The following is a 24,588-nucleotide window of genomic DNA, read 5'->3' as shown; positions in this document are numbered from 1 at the left end:
TTGTTTCAGATTTCAAGCTGATTTTTCCGTTTTTCTTTTTCGAGCAGTTGTAGATATTTTTCAAAAACATCTGGCATTACTGTAACTACAAAAACATTATAAAAAATATTAGCAACACTACAGTGATTTGCCTAAAAATAAAATAAAATACAATTTGAACACGTAGTTTAACTATGCTACTTCAGAACGTTTTCTTATTAAGTGGACGTAGTGGTATTTATTCGAATGCATTGAGTCAAGCGCGATGTAAACCTACACTCTACAAGTATTTTTCTGTGTATTACCTAATTGAGCTTAAACACATCTTTGTTTTGATTTAAAACAGAATTCAGTCAATAACTACCAGTACTTCAACCAGGCAAGCTGATACCAGAACTCGCAAAGAAGAACGTTACCGTCTGAAAGATAATATTCCCCATGATTACCGTATTATATATCGAGCCCCAATGGAGTATTATTTATCAGGTAAGGTTTGCTAAGAAAAAAATCTTAGGTATTATTCAAGGGCAACCGGTACCCCAACCAAAAATCCGATCCATGTTTCTTCACAGTGAATTGGATTCCGTAGTCATTTACGTTTTTGCATTGGTAAGGGAACATTCGTAGATGACGATTCGTCTGTGGTATTGGCGGATAAATTTGGCATATAAAGGAGGTTTTTAACTATTTAATAGATAATTCTGAACCATTGATGTCCCTATACCGAGTAACAGAGAATGACATTGAACTCATGTCCGACATTTCGTTTCAAGCTGTTTTGTATACCAGGTCTGTGAGTATCAGACCAAATTGTTTAACTAGAAGACCAATTTTTTATTATATTTGACATATTTCGTTTTCGCGGTGTAGCTACACTCAAACGACAATTTTGACACCGTCAGAGCCGGATTTACGATTGTGGGGTCCGGGGCCCAGTTTTAAGTGGGGGCCCCAAAATAAAATAAAACCGTTTTTTTTGTTGTACGAGTTAAAAAAAGTTATTTGTTATTGAAAAGATTTTTTTTTGTTTAAGGAGTAAATGTAGTAATGAAGATAGAAAATTAAATTAACTGAAAATATGATAGTAGAAACTACGAAAAATATAGTTCAGCAGGTGGGACTCTTTCAACTTCCATTACACCACTGCAGAACGGTAAAGACGTAGTTCTAGAATCAAGTTTTGTATCGCTTATCCAATTCTCGCACTTCGTACATTTACTTAGTAGAGACTATTATTTATAGCTGGCTATTGTTTCAACACCCTCAGTGGAAGTTGGAATGACTTCCCAGTGTGAGAGATAGTAACGTGCCAGTGAATTGCCATTCATACCATACCAGCAACAACATCGACTTGCGTGACAAACTTTACTTTTTTCTTGACTCTAAGCAAAGTAAATTTTTTTCAGCACATTTGCGAGATGGACATATGAAATGGAAACGAGACAAAATGACGATGGCGATAATGACCAAAACAAAACGAATTGGGAGCTATCCCATTATTTCGCATACCAATGCAACTGCAGATTTTCATACTTTCTGCAGATTTTGTAAGAGTCTTCTTGTATTCCTTGTATTAGCGCAGACTTTCTTAAATTGTGTGCAGCTCTTTGCAAACTTTTGCATGCGCGAGTCAAATTTGTTCGAATCACGGATTCATTTTTGACGTAGGACTACGTCTAACCGCACTATATCGAGATACATTCTGCGGAAACTGAAACCAAGGTGTAACGTTGGAATGAAAGATTTCAAACGGTAATGCTGATGTGACAACATGATTGATTACAATAATCAATATGTCGTTGGATTGATAAAATGATGGACAATTTTGTGATTCCTTAGTTATCATTATCATTTCATTGTTTAACAGTGAAAATTGAATAAAAGTTTCAAGGTTGAATTTTTACGAACAATGTACCAATCACATGCGAGCACGCCTTGCACAGACTTCATGAGTAGACACCAACTGCTCGCTGTGATATCCTGTATAGCAGTGGCAAAAAAAATATGACAGAATCTCCCCGAACCAATAGGTCAACTAACGTTTGCTTCTATGAGCCTAGACTATATTAATGTCTTGAAGGTGTAGCTTTTTCGGAAAGTTCGTAACCACCTCCATTTTAGACAGTTTTTCGTTCTGCTGTGAGAATGTTATTAAAACTGATGTCTTGATGGAAAACATGCTGGTACAGGCAACAGTACTGCACCAAGCAATGTACGAATAAAGCGCTGGTCACCCGTCTATCAGTGCAGTAGAACTCGATATTCATTTGTGTGCAGCCAAGCCAAGTGAAGACTACATTGCCGTTGCCGACGCACAGTGGGGCGTGTTGGATTAACGCGTAGGTATCGTTTTGCAATCTGGAACACAATCAAATTGCCGTTTGAATTGTCTTCTTCTTCTTGTTTCGAATATGTAGTAGCAAATATCAGAATTCAACATGATTATTCGGGTGCCGCAAAATACGCTGCGCCACCGGGGACAGCAAAATTCTGTACGTGTCGGTAGAGGCAGATATCATGGTATATAAATTAGGTTCATTGTACAGATAAAATGCGTTGTTTATTTTTGATCTCTACACTCTGTTTTTCTCATGTCAATTGAAAATTTTCTGTGAATACACATTTTTGTTAAAAAACTGTAATTTTTTATCGTTATTTTCTCCACGAACTTGTAACTGCAGGAAAATTTTATTATGTGACAAAAAAAAAAATAAAATAATCAAAATACGATTTCGCCAAACACGCTTGATGAATTGAGGCTGATGACCTAGATACTTGATATTACTACCCGAGTAATTAGAGGCTTAGTACTGCTCAGATCATGATCATTATACATATTACCGGCACATGTTCCGGTCATGATCCAGAAACGGTTTTACCGATTCCGGTCATTCGCTTCGGCAACGTAAAGAACCAAAATACCCTTCTTTTGGAGGATGTTGAGCTTAAATTGGTTGAAATAATCAAGAAGACTAAGAAACGTGTTTAGACATAATCGCTCGTTTTGGTACATGTGTGCCAAAATCGAACCGTGCCAAAAGTAAAACGAGCTCAAATTAAATATTGTAGTCCTACGTCAACTATGCGGTCGTATCCCGGATACCACCCTCCTACTATTTTTTAGTTTTCAAGCAGATTTTTCCGGTTTTCAAGCAGTTGCTGATATTTTTCTAAAAAATCTGGCATCTCTGATCCCTGGTTTTGAGAGCAACAAAATTTGTCAGTCACATTTTACACAACCGGTTTTTGTGTTTTTATCGTGAAAGTTAAAAATATGCTAACCAGAAGCAAGTTTTTGTCTTCATTTTTATCCGGTATGTAAAGTTACGTTATCTTCCTGTAATTTCTTTGGTTAACATTTTCCTCGTTCCAGGTCTAAAACACTATAACTCGCAGAGAGCTTCACTTAAACACTTTGCGCCCCCTATAGATTATCAAAGTAATTGATAAATGTGTTATGAAAACATTTTATAAAGTTCAGCATATTTCAGATGTTTCAATACCCGAAAGACCGAAATTACGTTTCATGGATAAGGTACCACTTCTACCATCAAATATGAAAGCACCAAAATTACAGAAAAAACTTAAATTGATGCGGGGACCGGAGTTGGTTCACAACTCTTTGTTGCATAAACAGTATGGAATTGTGGCAACTGGAGGAGGTCGCTTAAGATGGGGACATTTCGAAATGATGCGTCTAGGCATAGGTAGAAAAATGGACACTAGCAGAATGTTTGCCATTTGGCGAGTAGAAGCACCGTGGCAACCCATTACTAAAAAAGGACAGGGTCAGAGAATGGGTGGTGGAAAAGGAGCTATCGATCATTATGTGACTCCAATAAAAAGTGGACGCATAATTGTGGAAATGGCCGGAAAATGTGAATTCGCAGAAGTTAAACCAATTCTAGAATTAGTGTGTCATAAATTACCCTTCAAAGCAATGGTGGTATCACATGATATGCTAGAAGAAATGAAACATACCGAAGAACGGTTGAAACGGGAAAATCTAAATCCGTTTACACTTAAGTATGTCATACAAAACAATTTCGGAGGTTGTCACAAATGGCTTTCACCAGTTGATCATAAATGGTTCGGAAAATATATATAATATTTGTATATACATACAAATAAAGCCTTTTAAACTAGAAAATGCTTTTTTATTTTTATTCGTAATTTTGTTTAGCTAACTCTGGATTAAACTGTGAGTTATACTTTTGTTTTATTGTTGTAGCAGTATCATCAACTAATAATTTAGGTTGCTGTGGCGCGGGTTCTCCTCTAATTTTGGCCAATAATTTGTCTGCTCGCGATTTTTCTTCTTGTTCTCGACACAAACGTTTTTGTCGTAGCATTTCCAATTTTATTTTTTTAATTTTTTTTGTTTCCTCATCAGATGATTCGATTTCTGAGCTACCGTAAGATTTTTTCCTCTTTTTATGCTTATTTTTTCTGTGTCGAGTTCTGTGTTTCCCACTTTTCTTTTTTCTATCCGATTCACTTTCACTGTTTGAAGCACTATGCTTCCGTTTGCGTTTAAAATTATGTTGGTCTATTTGTATAACTGGTTTATATTGCTGTGGTTTGGAAACTGACGGAATAACTTCAGAAGCACGAGACCTGGATTGTGAAACTGAAGCAGGAAGATAACGACGTATTACATTAAGTGGATCATTGAATGATTTCGATTTCATGGAAACTTCGATAAGTTTCCCATCTGTATCGAATGTATCGTTTCGTCGTGGTGCCACATCATACCAATCTCGCTTTCCTAAGGCTTCGTTTGTATCCTGCCCAAGATACGTTAGGTAGCCAACTTGTTTTTCGTATTTTTCCTGCTCTTCTTTTTTCTCTCGTTCATGGTCGACATTCTTACGTTTTACTCCATCATGTTTGCCCTTTTCGATATCTTGAAAAAAATTCACATGTTCCCTTATCTCAAGTCTTTCTTCAATTTCGCACTTTGGTTCAAAAGTGCTAGTGTTGGTTGATCTGCATGCTGCTTTTTGTCGGAGGAAATCTACTTTGGCTTCCTGATCTGCAAGCGCTATTTTTCGCTGCCGTTCTTTTTCTTCTTCAGCAGCTTTTGCTTCATCACGTCGTACTCGGGCGATATTGTCTTTGTTACGAACGTGCCAACTGAAAAAGGTTGTTTGTTGTAAATGAGTTATGATTAGATTGTTTTACTATACCTTTTTTTCGGAAGAATATTCATTGTGAAAACTCAATATGTAGCATCAATACATAAAATGTTAGCGGTTTGCAAGATATTGTGAAGGCAATTTCCATTGACGAGGCAAGTAATCCATGAGTATGAAAATGAAAAAAAAAGACAAACTTTTTGCTTTTGTTTTTACTTTTACTATCTGATTTTCACTAGAGATGCCAGATATTTATTACAAATGTCATCAACTGCTCGAAAACCGGAGAAATCTGCTGGAAATCTAAAAAAGGGAGGGTGGTATTCAACAGAGTCTATACACTGTAAAACAATTTCACGCCGAAGTGAAGTGATTTGCTGTTGAATTCGCACTACTTGCCGAACATTTCAAAGTGAAAAGAAAATCCTTCGAAACATGTTACTGCAAAGAACGATGAAATCAATAGTTAATCACTTGATTTTCTGTTGTTATGTTCATATTTTTTGATATGCTTATGTTTGAGATACGGAATTGGATATTATCAGCTAATCACAATAAATGCAAAAGGTTTCTGTTTATTCTAGATTTTTCAATTTTATTTAATTCTAGGTTTTCCATTTGATAACAAAATTTGTAAAATTTGACCACTGTCGCTGTGTCGGTGCATTCGATTTCAGGATCTGTAAAAGAGTTGTTTTATGATTAATTTAATATCAAAGATTCAATAAAACTTACTTCCAAACAAATTTTTAAATAAACAAGGTGATAATGTTAGGAGTGGATGAAAAGTGTTGTAATTAAGCGTGATAAAGAATATGTGTTTTCCGAAGTTTTAACTACACATTTTAAATCCAACATTATACCTGTATACTGGATCAGTTAAATTTAACAAAGCATCACAGGTGTAATCTTTCAAAACTGTGTATCTTATGAAGAATTTCAAAAAATGATATTCGCTTATGCATGGTGAAAAACAGAACTATATAGTTCTTGTTGGCAACAAACGGCACAAAAACTGTGTTGCCGAAACGATAGATTTTCTAGCGCGACTCTATATAGACCTTCCTATCTGCGCTAGTATTAGTGCTCGATTTCACTAATACAAGTTTAATTTTGGTTGCAAATAATCAACACGCTGGTAGTAACAAAAAATTTCCTCCTGCCCCGAGCTTTTATTCAAGTTGTAAGCCGATTTTTAGTTTTATTCCATCTGGTTTTCCACTAAAACAAAGTTTGTTAAAACAGGTAACATTAATGAACTAGGATTCATAAGTGCAATATTTTTCGAAATTGAATATCAGCTGATTTTTTGGTTGAAAACAAATCGATTTTATAAGGATACAGACTAAGCCTGTATTGGTGAGATCTGGCGTTGAAAGCTCTATACGCATAGATTCTGGTATTTAAGACACAACCGCATGACGTTGGACTACGGTATTCTTATTATGCATTAAGTTGAAAATTGGAGTTGTCGACTAGCGACATTCGATTTTACTCTCATACCGTACATTATACTTAACGTCGGAAGTAGTCCGCTGTATAGCGCATCTGATTTGCTATACAGCGCATTACGCTACAAATAATAGAGGGAATTGCAACTCTAGTATTTGCAGCAACTTTATCTAACAGTGCATTTCTAAATGCTGAGACGTTGAAACGTTATAAATAATAATATATACCAAAAGAATGGATCTCTTTTATTTAATCGCTGTCATTTCATACATATTCGAATCAAACCTTTGTTCGAATCAAACCTTTGTTAGTAGCTGCACTACCAAGACGATCATTCAATTCAGCGAATTGGGTAAAATTTTCCTATCTAAGCAAAAAGCAAACTCAACGAAACTATCTGAAATTGGAGACCAGAACGATTCAAGCAAAAATTTCAAATTCAAGAATTGTTTGATTTTAACTCGATAAAACTTATGCTAGTTAGCTCCAGCCCAGCATATAACTTTATGTATTTTAAAAAATTACATTTATTTCAATAACTTAAAATAGCAAGAACTCAATTACACGTTTTTCGGTAGTTGTTATCAAAGTTTTGGCGAGTGACAGGAAAATATATTACCTTCTTTAATTGTAATTTTTGTGATTCAGAGCATTTCTAATTGTTTTGTTATTTTTCACGATAGCGACAAGTTTGTTTCTTTCTCTGTGTGCGAAAAACAAAATGAAAACCGCGCAACGAGAAACAAAAACGAAAATTCAATGAATGCTCATTGAGAAAACTTTCAACTCTTTTTACCAATAATTTATGATACTCAAAAGAACCTGTTTTGATCTAAACAAAATTTCTAGTAAATAAGTGTTGATCATTCATCGCTGAAGAACTTAAAATCGCTGCTGTAAAATCAAATATATTTAACTACCCACTTTAGTTTTGCAGCTTTTTACAGCCTTTTGCAAACGATCGCAACCGCAACTTTTCTTTGCCAGTTCTTCACATCTTTTATTTTGTTCAGCATGTCCTTTTCTCGGATCCTCAGGCCAGTGTGACAACTTGGTATGGATAAAAAAATAGTGAGAGTAACGAAAGGGTAAGCACGTATGGTCCACGTTGTTAGATGCTCATTCACTGGAACAATAGTGAATATTCCTAACTGCTACTTATTTCAAACATGTTTTTTTATATTTCCTTTTCCTAATTCCTACAGAAACCAGATAAATCTTATTTCTTGGATATCTTATAAAGGCTAAACAAATTAAACTAAATTTAAAACTAAAAGTAACATGTTCTTTTTTAATCAGCGCGCGGTTTAATTTGTTGTTTGATGAGTACTCCGTTGCTTTTCAAGTACCGTCAGGCGGGGTCAGATTGTGAGAATGAAACAATGGTTTTGTATGACACAATTTCACCCCCACTGGCACAATCTTACCCCGGTTAACGGAAGTCATAAATCAGCATCGTTCATGCCTTGTTCCCTTGATCCAGGGTACCACAAACTAGAACATAGGTATCCAAAAGTAACGATCTGGCGCCTCGGAGTTCAGCACCACCAAAACCACCAAAACGTATTCATTGTCATGATTCGCAGTAGATGTACGTCTAACCTGTAGTGGAAGAACGAGGTCTGCCAGTTTAAAGGCGTACTTTGACGAGAAAATTGCAAAAACTTATTGTAGGCAATTGTAGGTCTATCATAAATCACCATTTGTTGCACCCAGCTAAGCCACCACCTTCCACCTTCTTGTTACCCGGAAATGGAAAAGGGGAATTAGTCCACACTAAGGTAATCTGAGAAGATTTTTCGGATAAAACATTCTGATTCTGATGCTCCCGTACGGAAAGTGCTTTGCAATTTTCATCGACCAAGAGCCTGAATGGAACTGAGACAGTCCGTTAAGATGAAATAACAGTCCGATGGCATTTTTGCGGCTTAAAATCTTTGTAATACTTCTGTTTTCTAGTTATTATGGCACAAAAATCAACTACTCAACATTTGTGACTGAACTTTTTTTTCCAATATAAAATAGACAAAGCGTAGGTTATTAGTTTGGTTTCATTCATCTACACGGTGCACCCGCCGTGTACTCGCCGTTAGGCATTACTTCAGGGAGAGGGCCCGTCGTGCTTCTCGCACTTACCTCTATGGGTAGCAGAGCAGCCTATACAGGCCAGTTAGTTAACCGTTAACTAACTGGGGCACGTCGATGGTTTCCCGTCGATTGGTGCCCTGCAAAATACTAACGATCTGTGATGCTGCCGTGATGACCGCATCCCAGATTTCCCTATTTTCGCACATCCTACGCACTATATTCTCTGGCGTGGTGTCCATCCCACTTATTGCCAGCATTTCGTACCGTACCCGCTCGAAGCGCGGACATGTGAAGAACACATGCTCTGCGCTTTCTTCCGCACCCGTACAAGCGGGGCACATAGGGGACTCGGCGTACCCGAACCTATGCAGGTACTGCCTAAAGCAGCCATGGCCTGACAGGATCTGTGTCAGATGGAAGGTAACTTCCCCATGGCGCCTATTAATCCAGCCTGCTAACTCTGGAATGAGTCGGTGTGTCCATCTACCTTTTGTAGTGTTGGACCACTCCCGCTGCCACCTGGCCATTGAGGATGACCGTATGGTGTTGCGAATACCCCTCGTGTCGCGTTGGTCGAAGCACTCTACATCCTCTTTGACGATGATGCTGATGGGCATCATGCCAGCCAGGACGCAAACCGCCTCGTACGACACTGTTCGGTATGCGCACGCGACCTTTAGGCACATTAGCCTGTACGTACTCTCGAGTTTGCCGCGATGGCACGAGGTACTCAATACCTTGGACCACACTGGTCCTCCATACCTGAGTATGGACGTGGTCACGCTAGCAAGGACTTTGCGCCTGCTGCTACGAACCGCCGAGCTGTTTGCCACCATGCGAGATAGCGCTGCCACAGCCATGGAAGCTTTCTTGCAAGTATAATCGACGTGGCTCCCGAACGTGAGCTTGTCGTCGATCATAACCCCCAGAAGCTTCAACGAGCGTTTTGAGGCGATAGTGCATGTACCGGCACTAATCGATGCCTCCTGCTCAGACTTTCTGTTATTTACAACAATAACTTCAGTCTTATGGTGCGCTAGCTCCAGTTTCCTGGAGTGCATCCAGTCTTCCACTACGCGTATTGATAGCGCGGCCTTTAACTCTACCTCTCTAATAGACTCGCCATAGACCTCAAGAGTTATGTCATCGGCGAAGCCCACGATCACCACCTCTGGAGGGGGTGTTAGTTTTAACACGCCGTCATACATAGCGTTCCACAGTACCGGACCCAGGATGGAACCTTGCGGTACACCTGCGGTAACCGGAACGCTTTTCTGACCCACGTTTGTGTTATACACTAGCACTCGATTCTGAAAGTAGTTGCCCAGAATCTTGTACAGCGGCGTCGGCACTCTGAGACTCTGTAGCGCTAAGGCTATGGAGTCCCAGCTGGCACTGTTAAACGCGTTCTTCACGTCAAGCGTGACGATCGCGCAGTAACGAATGCCCCTCCTCTTGCGTTGGATTGCAACCTCAGCCGTTCTGGTGACGGAGAGAATTGCATCCACCGTGGACCTACCTTTTCGAAAACCGAACTGGTTGCTTGATAGACCGTTCTCACTTTCTGTATATTTCACCAGTCTATTGAGGATTACCCTCTCAAGCACCTTGCCCGCCGTGTCCAGCAGGCAGATTGGTCTGTATGCCGATGGGTCACCTGGTGGTTTCCCAACCTTCGGCAACAGCACCAGCCTCTGGCGCTTCCACACGTCCGGGAAGAGGCAGTCGTCGAGGCATTTCTGCATGACCGCCCTGAACAACCCGGGGGCTTCTTTGATGGCCGTCTTGATGGCCAAGTTCGGGATTCCGTCTGGTCCCGGAGCCTTGCCTACCTTCAGGGAGTTTGCGATCTCGATCAATTCATCTTCCGTCACCCTTACCGCATCGTCAGCCTCTGCACGGCTGCCGTCACTCACGGTAGGTGGTGACTCGTCAGCCGGAGGCCAGGGACTTGGTTCGTGGCTTGGGAAGAGGCCCTGAATGATCGTTTCTAGCATCGCTGGTGATTGTTCGGCCGGGGCTAGCGCACCTCTAGTCTTGGTCATAACGATCCTGTAGGCGTCACCCCACGGGTTCGAATTGGCACTGGCGCAAAGTCGTTCGAAACAGGCTCGTTTGCTGGCTCTGATTGCGCTCTTAAGCGTTGCCTTAGCGGATCTGAATGCGACACCGCGTTCCGCTCTTTGCTCGTCGGAACGTGCGCGTTGCATCCTCCGTCTTGCACGGAGGCATGCATTGCGCAGGCCTGCTATCGTATCGCTCCACCAGTATGTCGGTGGCCTACCCTCTCTAGGCGGACGAGACCTAGGCATCGTGGCGTCGCACGCCCATGACAGCATCGAATTTAGATGGTCCACATCCGGGAGCAGTTCACCCCCTTCGTGCTTCCATCTAATTGCCTGCCCAGAAACATCTGCATCGAAATGCAATGTTTTCCAGCCGTAGAAGGATGGGATATTGGCCCTACTCGCTGCTTGCTTCCGCACGCCTACCTCATAGCGGATCGATTGGTGATCGCTATTCGTGTAGCTGTCGTCTACCCTCCAGTTCGTGATCAGTCCCGGGCTGCAGAACGTCACATCGATAATCGATTCGGCACCGTTTCTACTGTAGGTGCATTTTGTACCAACGTTAGCCAAGTCTAAGTTGAGCTTTGCCAAAGCTTCCAACAAGATCTGGCCCCTCTGGTTTGTACAGCGACTCCCCCACTCGACAGCCCAAGCGTTGAAGTCACCCGCAACCACCAACGGCCATAGGCCCGTCAGTTCCACGGTTGCTTGATCGACCATCTGCGCGAACGTTTCGGTAGACCAACTTGGCGGAGCATAGCAACTGCAGTAGAATACTCCATCCGCTTTGGCAATAACGTACCCCTCTCTGGAGGTCGACACAATCTCCTGAACCGGGGACCTGCCTGTCGTGCAAATGGCCGTCTTCCCAGACTTGTCCGATACCCAGTTACCGTTTCCGGTTGGGATACGGTATGGGTCCGAGACGATGGCCACGTCCGACAACGACTCAGTAGCCGCTTGGTGTAGCAACTGCTGCGCCGCATAGCAGTGGTTCAGGTTTAACTGTATCACCCTCAGGCCTGCGGCTTAGTAGCCGGCCGTGCAGCCGGACACTTGGGGCCTCCCATGGCGTGTTTGGCGTTCCGTTTACCGGTGCATACCAGACACTTGGGAGGTGCACCGCAGTCCCGTGCCTTGTGGCCTGCGCCACCGCAGCGGCGGCATAAATTGGACCTGTCGGGCCCTTTGCACGACCAGGATTTATGCCCCCGCTCAAAGCACCTGAAGCAAACGTCAGGCTGTTGGAAGGTGCCCAGAGGGCAGACCGACCAACCCACCTTTAACGTGGCCTTCTTCAGGGCCTTGTTACCCTCCGCTAGTGGAAGCTTTATGGTAGCAACCTGGGTGCCGGCCGGGCCCCTGCGGAGACGAACTGCCTCTGCGGTCACTACCACTCCACACTCTCGTTCGAAGGCTTGTGCTATGTCGCACCCTTCGGTGATCTCGTCCAGGTTTTTAAGCTGGAGAGTCACTTCAGGAGTGAGGGCTCGGATTTGAACCTCCTCGCCTAGCACTTCCTGGGCCTTCTTTTTATAGGCACAGCCCTTACCCTTCGCCTCTTTACGGAGTTCGAGGATCATCTCGCCGGTGCGTGACCGACGAATTGACTTGACGTCCGTGCCGAGGTCTTTAAGCTTGGGTTCGCCTCTCATGGCCTTCAAGACTTCGGCGTACTTAGACGCATCGGTCTTGAAAATGAGCGCGTCACCCTTGCTCCGCCTACTCGCCCCTTGCGGCTTCTTATTGCGGTCGCCGCGCTTCGCGCGTCGTTCCCGCTTCTGCCGCTTCTTATTCACCACGGTGGTCCAATCCGTGGCTTCGCCGTTTGCCGGTTCGCCGTTTGCCGGTTCTTTGCTCGGCTGGACCGACGAGCCAGCTTCCTGGCTGTCACCGAACAACCGCCTTCGTTGCGTCCTGGGGGCCGTTTCCCCCGGAGAGCCCCTCGCACGTTTGCCAGTCGGTTCAGTTGAACAGACATCGGCAAACGATGCTGCAGCTGTTTGTGTGTATTTAGACACAGCTGCAGCACTCCCTTTTTTAGACTGGTTGAGCCTCGCCTCTAGCGCGAGTGCCTTGCTTTCGGCATCGTTAGCCCGTTTAAGGGCTTGCGAAAGCTCGGACTTCGCGCTGCAAACGTTCATACGTAACAACAGAAGACATTGTTTCAGGTCTTTTGATATGTTGCTACGTTCGTCCGTGAACTTGATTATTTCATCAAGTTGTACGGACACCGCCTCCACGCTTGGGAACTTATTCATGTGGCTTTCTACCGCAGAGAGTAGCATAACCCCAGATATCTGTTCCCGCTTCTTGGCGGTTTTAGGTGTTTCCACCTTGCCACCAGTCTTCGCCGTTCCGGTTGGTGCTGGCTTAGGCGTGCCCGCCTTCGCCCCAACTCGGAACTCCCCTGTCGGTGTCGCAAAAGGTGTACCAACCTGTGCGCCGCCTTTACCGGCATCGGCCAGTCTCGGTGGAGACCGGGCGATGCCCCGCCTGGCAAACGGGTTTACTAACCCGTCCGCCCCATCCACTACCTTCGCCTCTTCGTCGATTTTATGAGTAAACATTTGGTTAAAAGGGTCCCCCTTCCAGCCGCTATCCTTGGTCATGGTGGAGTGGTCGCCTATATGGTCCCATGGTGGCCTATGCCGGAGCAGTGAGGTCATGGCTAGTGAAGGTCACCATAGCCCCTCATGAGCAACTATGACGCCTCCCGACCGGCGTAAGTCAGGAAAGGGCATCTGATCCCACTCCTGCCTGATCCCCATCAGGCAATGACCGCGGAACGTACTGGAAGGCCTGCCAGGTTTTACGGGACGGAGACCCCTGCAGCCGTATGCCACCTCGCCGTTTCAAGCCGTTGTCACACGACTTTACTAAGGGAGCTCGGTGCAGGTGCCAGCCCTACGTCGTGGTATAAAATCGTATTCCCTCTCAAAAACCTAAAAACACAGCGACCAGTACACCATAATTGGGGCCTTACTGGTATCAGCCCCAATAGGCAGGTTAGTGCATTTGGATGATGGAAGCGGCACTACTCGCTCCGTCGAAGCTGTTTACGGGTGGCCGTGGCTTTTACGGGGAATCGACTGCCCAATGCCCGAAACCCCACCACTCCCTAGGCAAGCTCCCGCTGCCGGTCCAGGACTAATTGGTGCTATCACACACCTATCGGTGGTCACACACGCGTGCATGGCCTCGACGGTCGCCAGGCGTCGACCCGTGGTGGCCTGCAGCTCGGCCAAGAGTAGTCTGCTCCTCGTGCGAGTCGACGGTACACCTGGTGCAGAGAAATGCCAAGTCTGTCCATACATACGCTAAAACTAATCATTACACACACAACAGCTATGCACACCCACACTATAACTATCCGTACACACGCTAAAGATATACACGCAATAGCTATAGTATGCAACACATGCTATAACTTACACACGATATAGCTAGCCATAAACACGCAACAGCTATAGCTATCGATACACATGGGTTAGCTAACATCCCCATCATCGCAAATGTTATAGCTATGCAGATGCACATACGCTATATGTGCACACACGCTATATGGCGGTAGCTTTCCTAGTGCCGGTGCTGGCTCGTGCAGTTTCTGACTGTATTCACCCAACGATATCTGAATTGGATTACCGTGGTGAGGTCCAACTCAGATCGATGGGGAACTGAACTGAATGAAGAAATGCCGCTGGTACCTGCTGCAGCTCACTTTCGCCACTGGAATCTGTCAGCGTTGCTACTGCTAACCGCTGCTAATTATTCAGGACCGTTCTAGTGGCCTTCCACTTTGCTAACCGATGACTGCTATTAGCTGACGCAGGCTATTATATAGCCCAAAGCAAAAATCCATCCGCGAGCAAAGGAGAAGCGAGCTTGTGATTGGTTGAATGTGCACGACTTTTGACACAACTTTTAACTAGTTTAGTATTGAAAACATATTTTAATTACTATATAACAATCTTCCGTAATATTCCACCTATCAATCAAGTCATTGGTGTTTAAAATCTAAATCAGTGGTAATAATAAAAGAAGCACTTTAAAACGGTGTCGAAGCACCTGTTGCAGCTAGCGAAAGCGAGCTCGTTATTGGTTTAAGACTGCGAGACTGAACTGAAAATAGTGATTCTTAACTCAACATTTTACTGGTTTGTTATCGGAAAAATATGTCAATTATTAAACCACAAGTTTGGTGCAAGTGCAACCTTCGTCATTCGATCAAGACATTGGTGATCAAATTGGGAATCAAATTCTAGAAAAATGTACATTTTCAAAATCCTTTGCACAGTAACACGCAACACCGTGATGTTATACTGTTGCTGATCTGCTATCTGCCTTCCATGTATAAATAACAGTTCTAAAAGGTATGTTATTCACGTCGATGCATTAGTATTAGTGAGCGTTATGAACTTTTTCCAATTTCGTATGAGATTTAAAATGATTATGCATTTTAAACTAAACTTATAAAACATACTTTCCTGAAAAGTTATAGAAATGATGTTGAAACATGTTTTATTTGTGAGAAATACATAAACATAAACATGGGGGAAAATTTTCATAACGAGATTTGTTTGTGTGCGTGGATAGACAAAAATGTAGCATACCTTTTAGAATTGTCATTTCTACCTGGCTCTGCCTACATCCGCCACGTACAGAATAACTGTACATTAGAGATGGTCGGGTTTGGCTTTTTTCAAACCCGTACCCGACCCGTACCCGATTTTTTTTTCGGTTGAAACCCGAACCCGACCCGAACCCGAAACTTTTTTTTTCGATCAAACCCGAACCCGACCCGAGCCCGAAAATTTTATTTTTTTAAAACCCGAACCCGAAACTGTGAAACCCGAACCCGAGATTTTTTTTGCAGGATAGATTTTTTGTACCAATTTGAGGCTGCCCCGAAGCTTTGAGCCTCGAATGATATTGAAATGTTAGTGATTCTTACAGTTGCATGAAATTAGACATCATTATCTTACAAAAATGCTTACACACTTAAAATAAAACACCGAATTCGGTAAAATTTTACCGGAATCTCAACAGCTGAACGTTCGGTGACATCTTCGGTGTTTCCGAAAATTACCGAACAGTTTGTGAAACCACCAACCGAGTGTTCGGTAATTTTCCCAGCTTTTTGGTAATGTTCCAAACCGAGCAGCCAGTAAAATTTACCGAAAGAAACTTTAAATATGAACAAAAATACCGAACGCACCTGTAAAAAATACCGGTGGCAGAAAAAGTCGGTTATAAATGAGCCTGCCGGTACCGTCTAAAATCAAACTAAACTAACCAGATTACTTACGAAAAATGTTAGCGACTCGTACATCCTGTTTCAGTAATTCACCATTAACACTTTCCAAATTATAAATATCCTATGTTTACACACAACAATTAATACAAATCAGCAGCACCAGTAGAAAATATTCGCGTCTTGGACGGTTGCACGTATGAGAAAAATGGCCACCACATTCACAATTTGGCATTTTCACAAGTTGTTCGGTAAAAAGTTAGACAAATTTCGGTGAATGTAAAATTAAGCAAATATTTCGGTAACAGTTAACAAAATTATGGTAAAACTTACAGATCTTACAGAACAGTCGTTAATTCGATGCTTTTTTGCAGGAATACCGGTATTATTACACTTTACCGATGGATTATTGTAAAAAAATTACCGAACGACTTTTTTGGATTAAGTGTGTATTTCATATAGTCGGGTTTTGGGTTTTCAGACCTAAACCCGACCTTTTTTTGAACCCGAACCCGAAAATTTTTTTATCACCGAACCCGAACCCGACACGTATCCGACACCTTCAAAAATTTTCAAACCCGAACCCGACTCGAACCCGACACTTCCAAAAATTTACAAACCCGAACCCGACCCGAACCCGACACTTCCAAAAATTTACGAACCCGAACCCGACGAGTACGGGTCGGGTTCGGGTTTCGGGTTTGAAAACCCGAAACCCGACCATCTCTACTGTACATGTACAATACGCAACCGATAAAAAGAAGAATTCGATTGTCTTGCAATTTGCAAAACACAAAACTGTAATGTTAGGTATAATGCTGCGTGTGCGACAGCTCTATCGGTTCGGCTCCCACGGCTGCCAACATGAAATAAAATCAATATTTTGTGCATTCGCATTACGAACCAGAAACAGGAAGAAACTTGAAATAAAGGCGGAGCCTTACAAGTTGTAAGACTCCGCCTTTATTACAAGTTCTTTCCAGTTTGTCTCTGGTTCGTAAGTTACAACATAGCTTTAAGAAATATCAGGAACAGAAACCGACCTCGAGTAAAACAACAACAACAACGACAACAAATCGTTTACAAAGTCAGATCGGTTGTATTCGTTAGTGTCGACTGTGAAGAGAGGTGGTGATTTGTTGCTCGGTATGATTTAGACAATCGATGTTATTTATCAATTTTTCAATAGTGTAGACGTTAGTCCAACGTCAAAAAAATACTCGAAGTTCGCGCAGCCGTCTGCAAAAATTTGGACACATTTTTCAAAAGTCTGCTGAAATATTTATGGAGACTTGGGATCCCAAATTTTTTTTTGTTTTGCAAACAAATTTGCACATTTGATATCCCATGGTTTCAACGTACAAACAAGGTAGCTATACGGCAATCCACGGGTGAAGTATATATAAACACACTAAACAAACCTTCATGAACATAGCTAATCTTTTTTTTTGTGACGTCGTCGTCAGGCCTTAGACCCGCCTATGCTATTGCATTGGGTTTGTATGTGATATAATTCTGGCTCACACATTTTTTTGGGTCACAAAAGGATGGCGTCTTTTCATAGGTCTGGTCGTCGTGCAATGATCCTGTTTGAGTAATTATTATGCCAGATAAATTAAGATTTCGTATGATTTCTGATTACACGACAGATAAACAGACATCTCAAATCTTTTAGAAATTTCCCCATTAACTAGATTTTAGCCAGCGTTGTCTCGCGAGAAGGTTTTCACGTTGAACTGTGCATTATTATTGAATATTCATCGAAATTCAAATGAAATGTCCCTCAAACGGAACGACTTCCAAATTTTACCATACTTTACTTTTATTTTAATATATTTTATTTTAAATTTGATAGCGATTGGGTTGTTTAGCTATTAACGGTTTTCTGATCTTTATATATCAGCTAAAAGAGGGCAATTATCTGAGCAAAATGTGATTTTTATTATTTTTATATTTTTGTCCTTCGATTTTTAAATGAAGAATAAAAATCGCTTTAAATAAATACAATGACAGGTACATGAGCGAATTGTCCTTGTAGTGATTTCGAGCAGTTTTAATTCGTGATTTAAAAATTGAAGGACAATGATAGAACATTTTTGAAACTCACGTTTTGCTTAGAAAACTGCAGCTCTTTCTGATGATATAAAAAAACTGATATAGCTAAACAACCCAATTAGCAGAATTGTACGTTTTTGCACTTGAGAAAAGACCACGTACTAACATTAACAATCCAAGATTTAATCACAATCACACAGTCGAGTAGCACTAGTTGACACTCAAGGTCCAAACGCCTTTCAAATTTCTTGTGTAGTTATGATGGAAACTGATTTTTTCAATTGGGTTGTTTAGCTATTCACGGATTTTTTATTATTATATATCAATTTTCTGAGCAATACGTGATTTTTTAAAGATTTGTATCATTGCCCTTCGATTCTTAAATGAAGAATAACAATCGTTATAAATCGCTACAATGACTGTAGGTATATGGGTGGACTGCCATTGTAGCGATTTCGAGCAGTTTTGATTCGTGGTTTAAAAATTAAAGGACAACGATAGAAAATTTTTGAAAATCAAATTTTGCTTAGAAAATGCAGCACTTTCAGATAATATAAAAAACTGATATAGCTAAACAACCCAATTCAGTATTCTTCGAGTGTGCTTGGAATAGCATGTCGGAACTAATTCCAACAGAGGTATTTTCACATACTTAGATATACGTAACACTGGCGATTTTTTGTTGTTGTTTACAAAACCAATGCTGCATTTTTCGAGTGGGAACGAGACAAATGCAGGGCTGCGCAGGTACACAACCTCCATAAACTACTCAAACAGAGGTTTTTTTTACAGAGGTTGGTACTTTCGAGTAGTTCATTTTGTACCAACTTTTTCGGAAGATTGCTTCCTGAGTGTTACGTATGTCTTATGTATGTGGTATTTTCGTAGGTCATTGCATGGCGAAGTCATCAACAGGATTTTGACAGTTCAGGAAGTTCACTTTGGGAGTTTGGGAATTCTATCACCTTATATACAACTCCGTGAACAGTCAAAAATGTCATTCAATTTTTAAATCACGAATTAAAGCTGCTCGAAATCGCTACAATGACAGTTCGCCCATATACCAACTGTCATCGTAGCGATTTAGAGCGATTTTTATTTGTCATTTAAAAATCGAAGGACGATGATACAAAATTTTAAAAAATCACATTTTGCTCTGAAAATTACACTCTTTTATCTGGTATATAAAAATCAGAAATCCATGAGTAGCTAAACAACCCTATAGGGTGGCAACAGAAATCGACTTTTCAAATTTCGTTTAGGGCTGTATCCCGCTCTTCTATTATTAGCAATACCGCTATTGAGAAGTGATGCTTATTACATATTGTTATTGTTTTTTCCGTGCTTGTGTGTAATGTGATTTTACCCTTCTTTTTACACACTATCGGCTCTACTATACCGAGCCTTCTTCCTTCTGCCATATAATGCCAATTATAACTCCCTGGAGACGTTTCGTCGTGTGTCCTTCTGGCCAGTTTTTGTTGATAAAAGGGATTTTTTTTTGTTAAGAGGAAGTCACGCAAATGTATTAAAGAATTCGTCGTAATGGAAGGGTAAGTGGTGGTGTGCCTGAGAATAAACCCATGCTTAAATCCTTTTTGACATCGAATAGCCTGATTCTACTAAGATTCGAACCCACGACCAGGGTGGGAAAATGTACTGGTACGCTAAAGCATTCACAAGACAGTAGCAAGATTTTTGTGATTACCACTGTCGAATGAAACACTACGCGACAGTAGCTACTCCCGAAGTTGCATACGTTCTGCTTTTATCTCTACACTGAAAAAACTGCGCACGCTCCATCCAAGTGTTTGATCAATTGGATATGAAAATGACTGCATTGTTATTTGAAGAATTTTTTTTTATCGAACTCAATCATTTTTCACTTTCGTTTCAAGTTGTCGCACACATCAACTTACATCTATGAGCCGCACTTCATTTACGTATGATTCCAACATTCCTTTCAAGTGAATTGCACTTGAATCTGACCCACTGTTTCATCACAGTGATTATCACGTATGAAACACTTTCAGTTGATTTATTTTGTTTTTACATGTCAAATGAAGTGCCGTTTGTGCTGAAAAGTAAAAATATGGCGACAGATGAAAAGTCAGCGAGTGTCATACGGCTTAGAAGTTCGACGATTTTCCGGACTACATCTGTGAATTTTTGCAAGGTAAGTGATTTATGTCACGTAAAAGAATCGAATTCTAATCTAATTTCGTTCTTCCAGCACAAGATCACAGAGATTCTAATGCAAGCATCTTTACGCTAGAGGCAAGTATTTGTTTACTAAAACATCAATTAATTATATTAAATTATTTAAATTTTTTGTTTGCTCTACAGGTTTCTTCAACAGAGAAGGTCAGTTTATATTTGGTGATGAATTTTTATAGTAAAATTTAAATTTTATAAATAAAACAAAGGTTACAATGCAATCATGTCCATGTAAAACTGTTTTCATTTTAAAAACAAATAAAAATCATTCGAAGCTCGGTAAACATTCATTTGAGATTCAAAATCCAAACACTTTATGTCCATATGTCATAACACGAGAATTGAAAGTGTTTTCCTTTTAAAAATGAGGTGTTGCACGATGAATAATTCTAAAGTGTTTCGCATATGAATTCTATGTTTTGACCAGTAGGACGAAATCAAGTGCAAAACACTTTATAATATCGTGTCGATTTCTTCCAGTGTAGCTTTTTGTCACGAATTCAGCATGAACAACAATTCTCTCGCTCACTTCTCTTTATATTGTTGTCATTGTATAGGCAATCTCTGGCTCATGTGCTATTGACAGTAGCTGTCTGTGCTTTTTATTGCATTCATTACGAACTGAAGTTGTTACGATTCGTGGTAGGCAAGGTAACCGATAAATAAAACACGAACCGTACATAAAAAACGAATTAAAACTATTTATTAAACAACGAGGTACAATGACTATGTTTGCTACATTTTCGCGGTTAGAAAGAAAGTGACTCTGATCGCGCGTTAACTTGCGTCAAACTGGATGACAGCTATCACTGTCACCAGAGAGCTTTAACTGCGATGTGGTTTTAGGGATGTCCACGTCTCCAACAGAAGTGAAATCAATTTACTTAGTATCGATTTTTATTTGGGTCCTATGACGTCAATTGAATTTATAAGATTTATGCTTTCATTGTCCTGCATTTGCTTGAATATGCTAAATTTGAATGAAACTTTCGCTACATCGAACTCTTTTCGAAAGAAATAGTTTAGAAACTAACCAATGGCATGGCATCACCTGACATGTAAACTTTGATCACAGTTTGAGAACTATGCTTAAACATTTTAACGATGAAGCTATTCAATATAGTTATAGTATCGAAGATTGATCTTCGATATGCTATACATAGTTTTTGCCAATTATGCGGCCGGAGATCGGCTCAACAGAGAATCGTTCACCATCCATGTTGGCTTCTAGCCACACGATTCTCTCAAATAGAGAAGCGTTCAGTTGAACGCTGCTGTCGCAGTCTGCAAGAGAGGCAACAGTACGTTGCGATACGGTGTCATGCACCTATTTGTCAACTGTTCGACACACTCCCCGCGACCAGCCGCTTGACAAATCAGACTCTGCAACCTTGCGGCTACGCAGCTGCAGTAAACAACATGTTTTAAAAATAGCACCAGTTAGTCATATATGCAATAGAGGGTTTGTGTTTTTTTTATCGTAACATCTGGGAATTATTTCATTCAAAGAAATCGCCTCCCTTTTCAATAACAATTAATAGACGCTTCCGGGAACTGCCGCGTGCACGTTTTAACATGTTTCGATTCACAGATGTCATCACCCCCATTTAGCTTTGAGATGCCTAAAGCCTGTATTACCCTCTTTGATCAATGGTCAAATATTTGACCTTCTGACATAATGGTCAAATTTTTTTGATATCATGATTGTTGTTTGCCACATGTAAAAATTGGAGAAGGACAAACAATTATATCTGATCAAATTTTAATCTGTCAAAAAATTACAAATATTTGACGCTTGGTCGAAGAGTGTAATCCAGCCTTAAGCGTGGTGTGAGTCGTTCCATTGGTATCCCGCTCGACGATGAAGTGAAACTTAACTAGCGACACAGCCTTTTTAAATTTTGATAACACTGGTCGACAAAATGAAAAAAGTGCATTCCAAAAGCTCAAGCCGGGAAAAAACGAAAGATTATCCAGCTGTTTACGCGCCAGAATGGCGGACGCTATAATTTTGCATTCGTTCGTAATAAATTACCCACCCTTTTGACAACTCTGCTTACGTCATTTTTAAGTCTTCATACAATTTATCAAAAGAAAAATATATCTGGCATCATTTGTGTTGCCGATTTTTCAGAAATCGCAAATCTGACGTAAGCAGAGAGGTTCGCATATTACGAACTCGCATTATAGCGACCGCCATTATGGTGCGAAAAGCTTTTAAAATCTCTTTCAACTTCATAGTCACGAATTAATATGAATTTTGGTGCCCCTACCCGATGAGTCAAAAATATCAGTATTATAACAAATCTTGATATTTTGTTACGAAATTTCATTCAAGTGTATGATATATATCATACAGGCTTGGTTATTTCTATCAGTTCAGATATATTTGTGCTACCCGTTTGTTATAATCGTTTGACCGGGTAGCCATTACCAAAACGCGTCAACTTACGTGAGTGTCGTATACAATTTGCTCACCGGGTTCATCGCTTTTACGTTGTGTTTACAAGGAAACTCATTTGAGTCTCTGAATTGTAATGGGTAGGGACACTGAAATTCACAGGAATGGTTGAATAGCTTTTTTCTTTCATTTCTTCCGGTTTGAGCTTTTGGAGTGAAGCTGTGTAGATAATGTTTGTCGCATTAGGTAGTAGCTTTGTAATTACTTAAAATTTCTGAATTTGCAGCCGAAAATGATCAGTTACAACGTTCCCTTAAATATTTGTTTTTTCAGCATGTAATTTTGTGACGTCATTCAGCTTTGCTGCGATGAGCGGCATAACTGCATACGCTTATCTACGTAACTACAATATAACGGCCGTGCCGTTCGATGTGGAATATGGACCATTGACTGCCAATGAAAGTGATTTGATGTTGTTTTTAGGCTTTTTTCTGATAGCGAATGTGGTGATCCGCATTGTTGTGAATCGTTACCCACTGCGCATCTATCGAAGCAGCGAAAAGTAAGTTGAAAAAATATGTGTGTTGATTTATTTATTTTGTTATACAAGGTAACCGATCATAAAATTTAGTTCATAATGCGCATAACGTTTTCATAAGTAAACGCATGTTTCATCGTTTAAATGCCTATGTTTTGTTATTGTGAATGCAAAAATATAAAAATAAGAAAGATAAAAAAATAAAAATATTATTTTTGAAAGGTTTTATTTTTCTAATATAAAAAATTTCCTTCGATTTTTTTCAAATTGAGTTCTTTACCTGTTACTTATGACACAGATAATTATTCCTTTAGTAATAAAAACCAAAACTATTACATTTCAGATATTTCGCGGTGTTTGAAGGTTATTTGCCATTTACTCGTAAAAAACTGTTGTTCCAAAAAGGAGAAGTCTGGCCGGTACCACAAGGTGGTATTGTTCCCTGGCAGGATGCACGGTACAAAATAAACGACAAACCTGTACTTCTACTAGAAGACTATTTTCGGACACCTGCTGAATTAAATGCAATGTTGAAAAAATAAACTACTTATAATAAACTATTGCGATTTTGTTAAATTTTTCTTAATTTCTGTTGGCTTGTTTCAGCTGATAAAGCATGTTATTAACTCATTCCCCGCGCGTGATGCCGTTTGGCATCAACTGACATCTAAATTTTGATTACAGTTTAACACGTATACCTGAAATTTTGAAGGATTAAGCTGTTAAATACGGTTAGAGAACACATCAATCTTTCATATGAAAAACAGTTTGTGCTAATTGTGCATGTAATTGATGAGTTTGATAAGTTTGAAGGTAATTTTTTGACGCAAAAACTGATTTCTCTCACTGGGGAGAGCGTTAATATGCCATGTTGAACTACTCAAAAAGATTCTAAAATTTAAAAACTTTTCATGTCATCACACAAAAAAAATGTGCATGTATGTACAAGTGCTTGTTATACTTTTATACACCTTCAAATTGTGTTTTGTAAGAGTGTAAGTGTAAGTGTAAGCGTCATTATGCCTCAGAGCTCAGTGAGCTCTCTGATTTCTAATTTTTGATGCGTGAATTCAAAATGTATTTTTCACCATTATACCATTATATATTATATATATATATACACATACCTTTTTTTGTCATTTTGAATGCTTTAATCAGCAACCAAATTAATGTACTCATTATGCTTCTAACCCCTTTCCGTCTGGGAAAACGGGCAACTACACCCACATAATGACACACACACATACACACAATCATAAGTATACAGACAAACGCATACGCATAAACACATATTATATATATAATATTCAAAAAAAGTTTTGGTGAAAAAAAAACAGAACTTCTGTTGAAATTCATTTTTATATAAGATCAAACTCCATGCTTTACTTATTTTTCCA

General features: G+C 40.4%; 2 protein-coding genes across 5 annotated transcripts; one reads left to right on the top strand and one right to left on the bottom strand.

Moving 5' to 3' along the window:
- Positions 1 to 69: 69 nt before the first annotated feature.
- Positions 70 to 23,759, top strand: LOC129724381 (39S ribosomal protein L16, mitochondrial). 4 transcript variants are annotated; one of them, XM_055679253.1, is made up of 4 exons: positions 70 to 265; positions 326 to 465; positions 22,987 to 23,215; positions 23,535 to 23,759. In XM_055679253.1, the coding sequence occupies exons 1-4, from the start codon at positions 174 to 176 to the stop codon at positions 23,731 to 23,733; spliced, it is 660 nt and encodes a 219-aa protein (XP_055535228.1). In that variant the 5' UTR covers positions 70 to 173; the 3' UTR covers positions 23,734 to 23,759. The 4 variants fall into 4 exon arrangements, with proteins under 4 accessions (XP_055535228.1, XP_055535229.1, XP_055535226.1 ...); XM_055679254.1 differs by lacking the exons at positions 22,987 to 23,215; positions 23,535 to 23,759 and adding exons at positions 20,269 to 20,312; positions 20,382 to 20,456; XM_055679251.1 differs by lacking the exons at positions 22,987 to 23,215; positions 23,535 to 23,759 and adding exons at positions 3,353 to 3,418; positions 3,471 to 4,129 and having other exon boundaries at positions 73 to 265.
- On the bottom strand, positions 4,115 to 5,368 carry LOC129724380 (leukocyte receptor cluster member 1 homolog). The gene is made up of 2 exons (XM_055679250.1): positions 5,169 to 5,368; positions 4,115 to 5,115 (listed from the first exon to the last, which is right to left on the bottom strand). Exons 1-2 carry the CDS (start codon positions 5,189 to 5,191, stop codon positions 4,143 to 4,145), a joined length of 996 nt encoding a protein of 331 aa, XP_055535225.1. The 5' UTR covers positions 5,192 to 5,368; the 3' UTR covers positions 4,115 to 4,142.
- Positions 23,760 to 24,588: the final 829 nt, after the last annotated feature.

The sequence above is a fragment of the Wyeomyia smithii genome, chromosome 2, assembly GCF_029784165.1.
Source record: "Wyeomyia smithii strain HCP4-BCI-WySm-NY-G18 chromosome 2, ASM2978416v1, whole genome shotgun sequence".
In the NCBI taxonomy this organism is placed as follows: domain Eukaryota; kingdom Metazoa; phylum Arthropoda; class Insecta; order Diptera; family Culicidae; genus Wyeomyia; species Wyeomyia smithii.
Note: the sequence above shows the minus strand (reverse complement) of the source record. Positions and strands in the feature narration are given on the sequence as shown.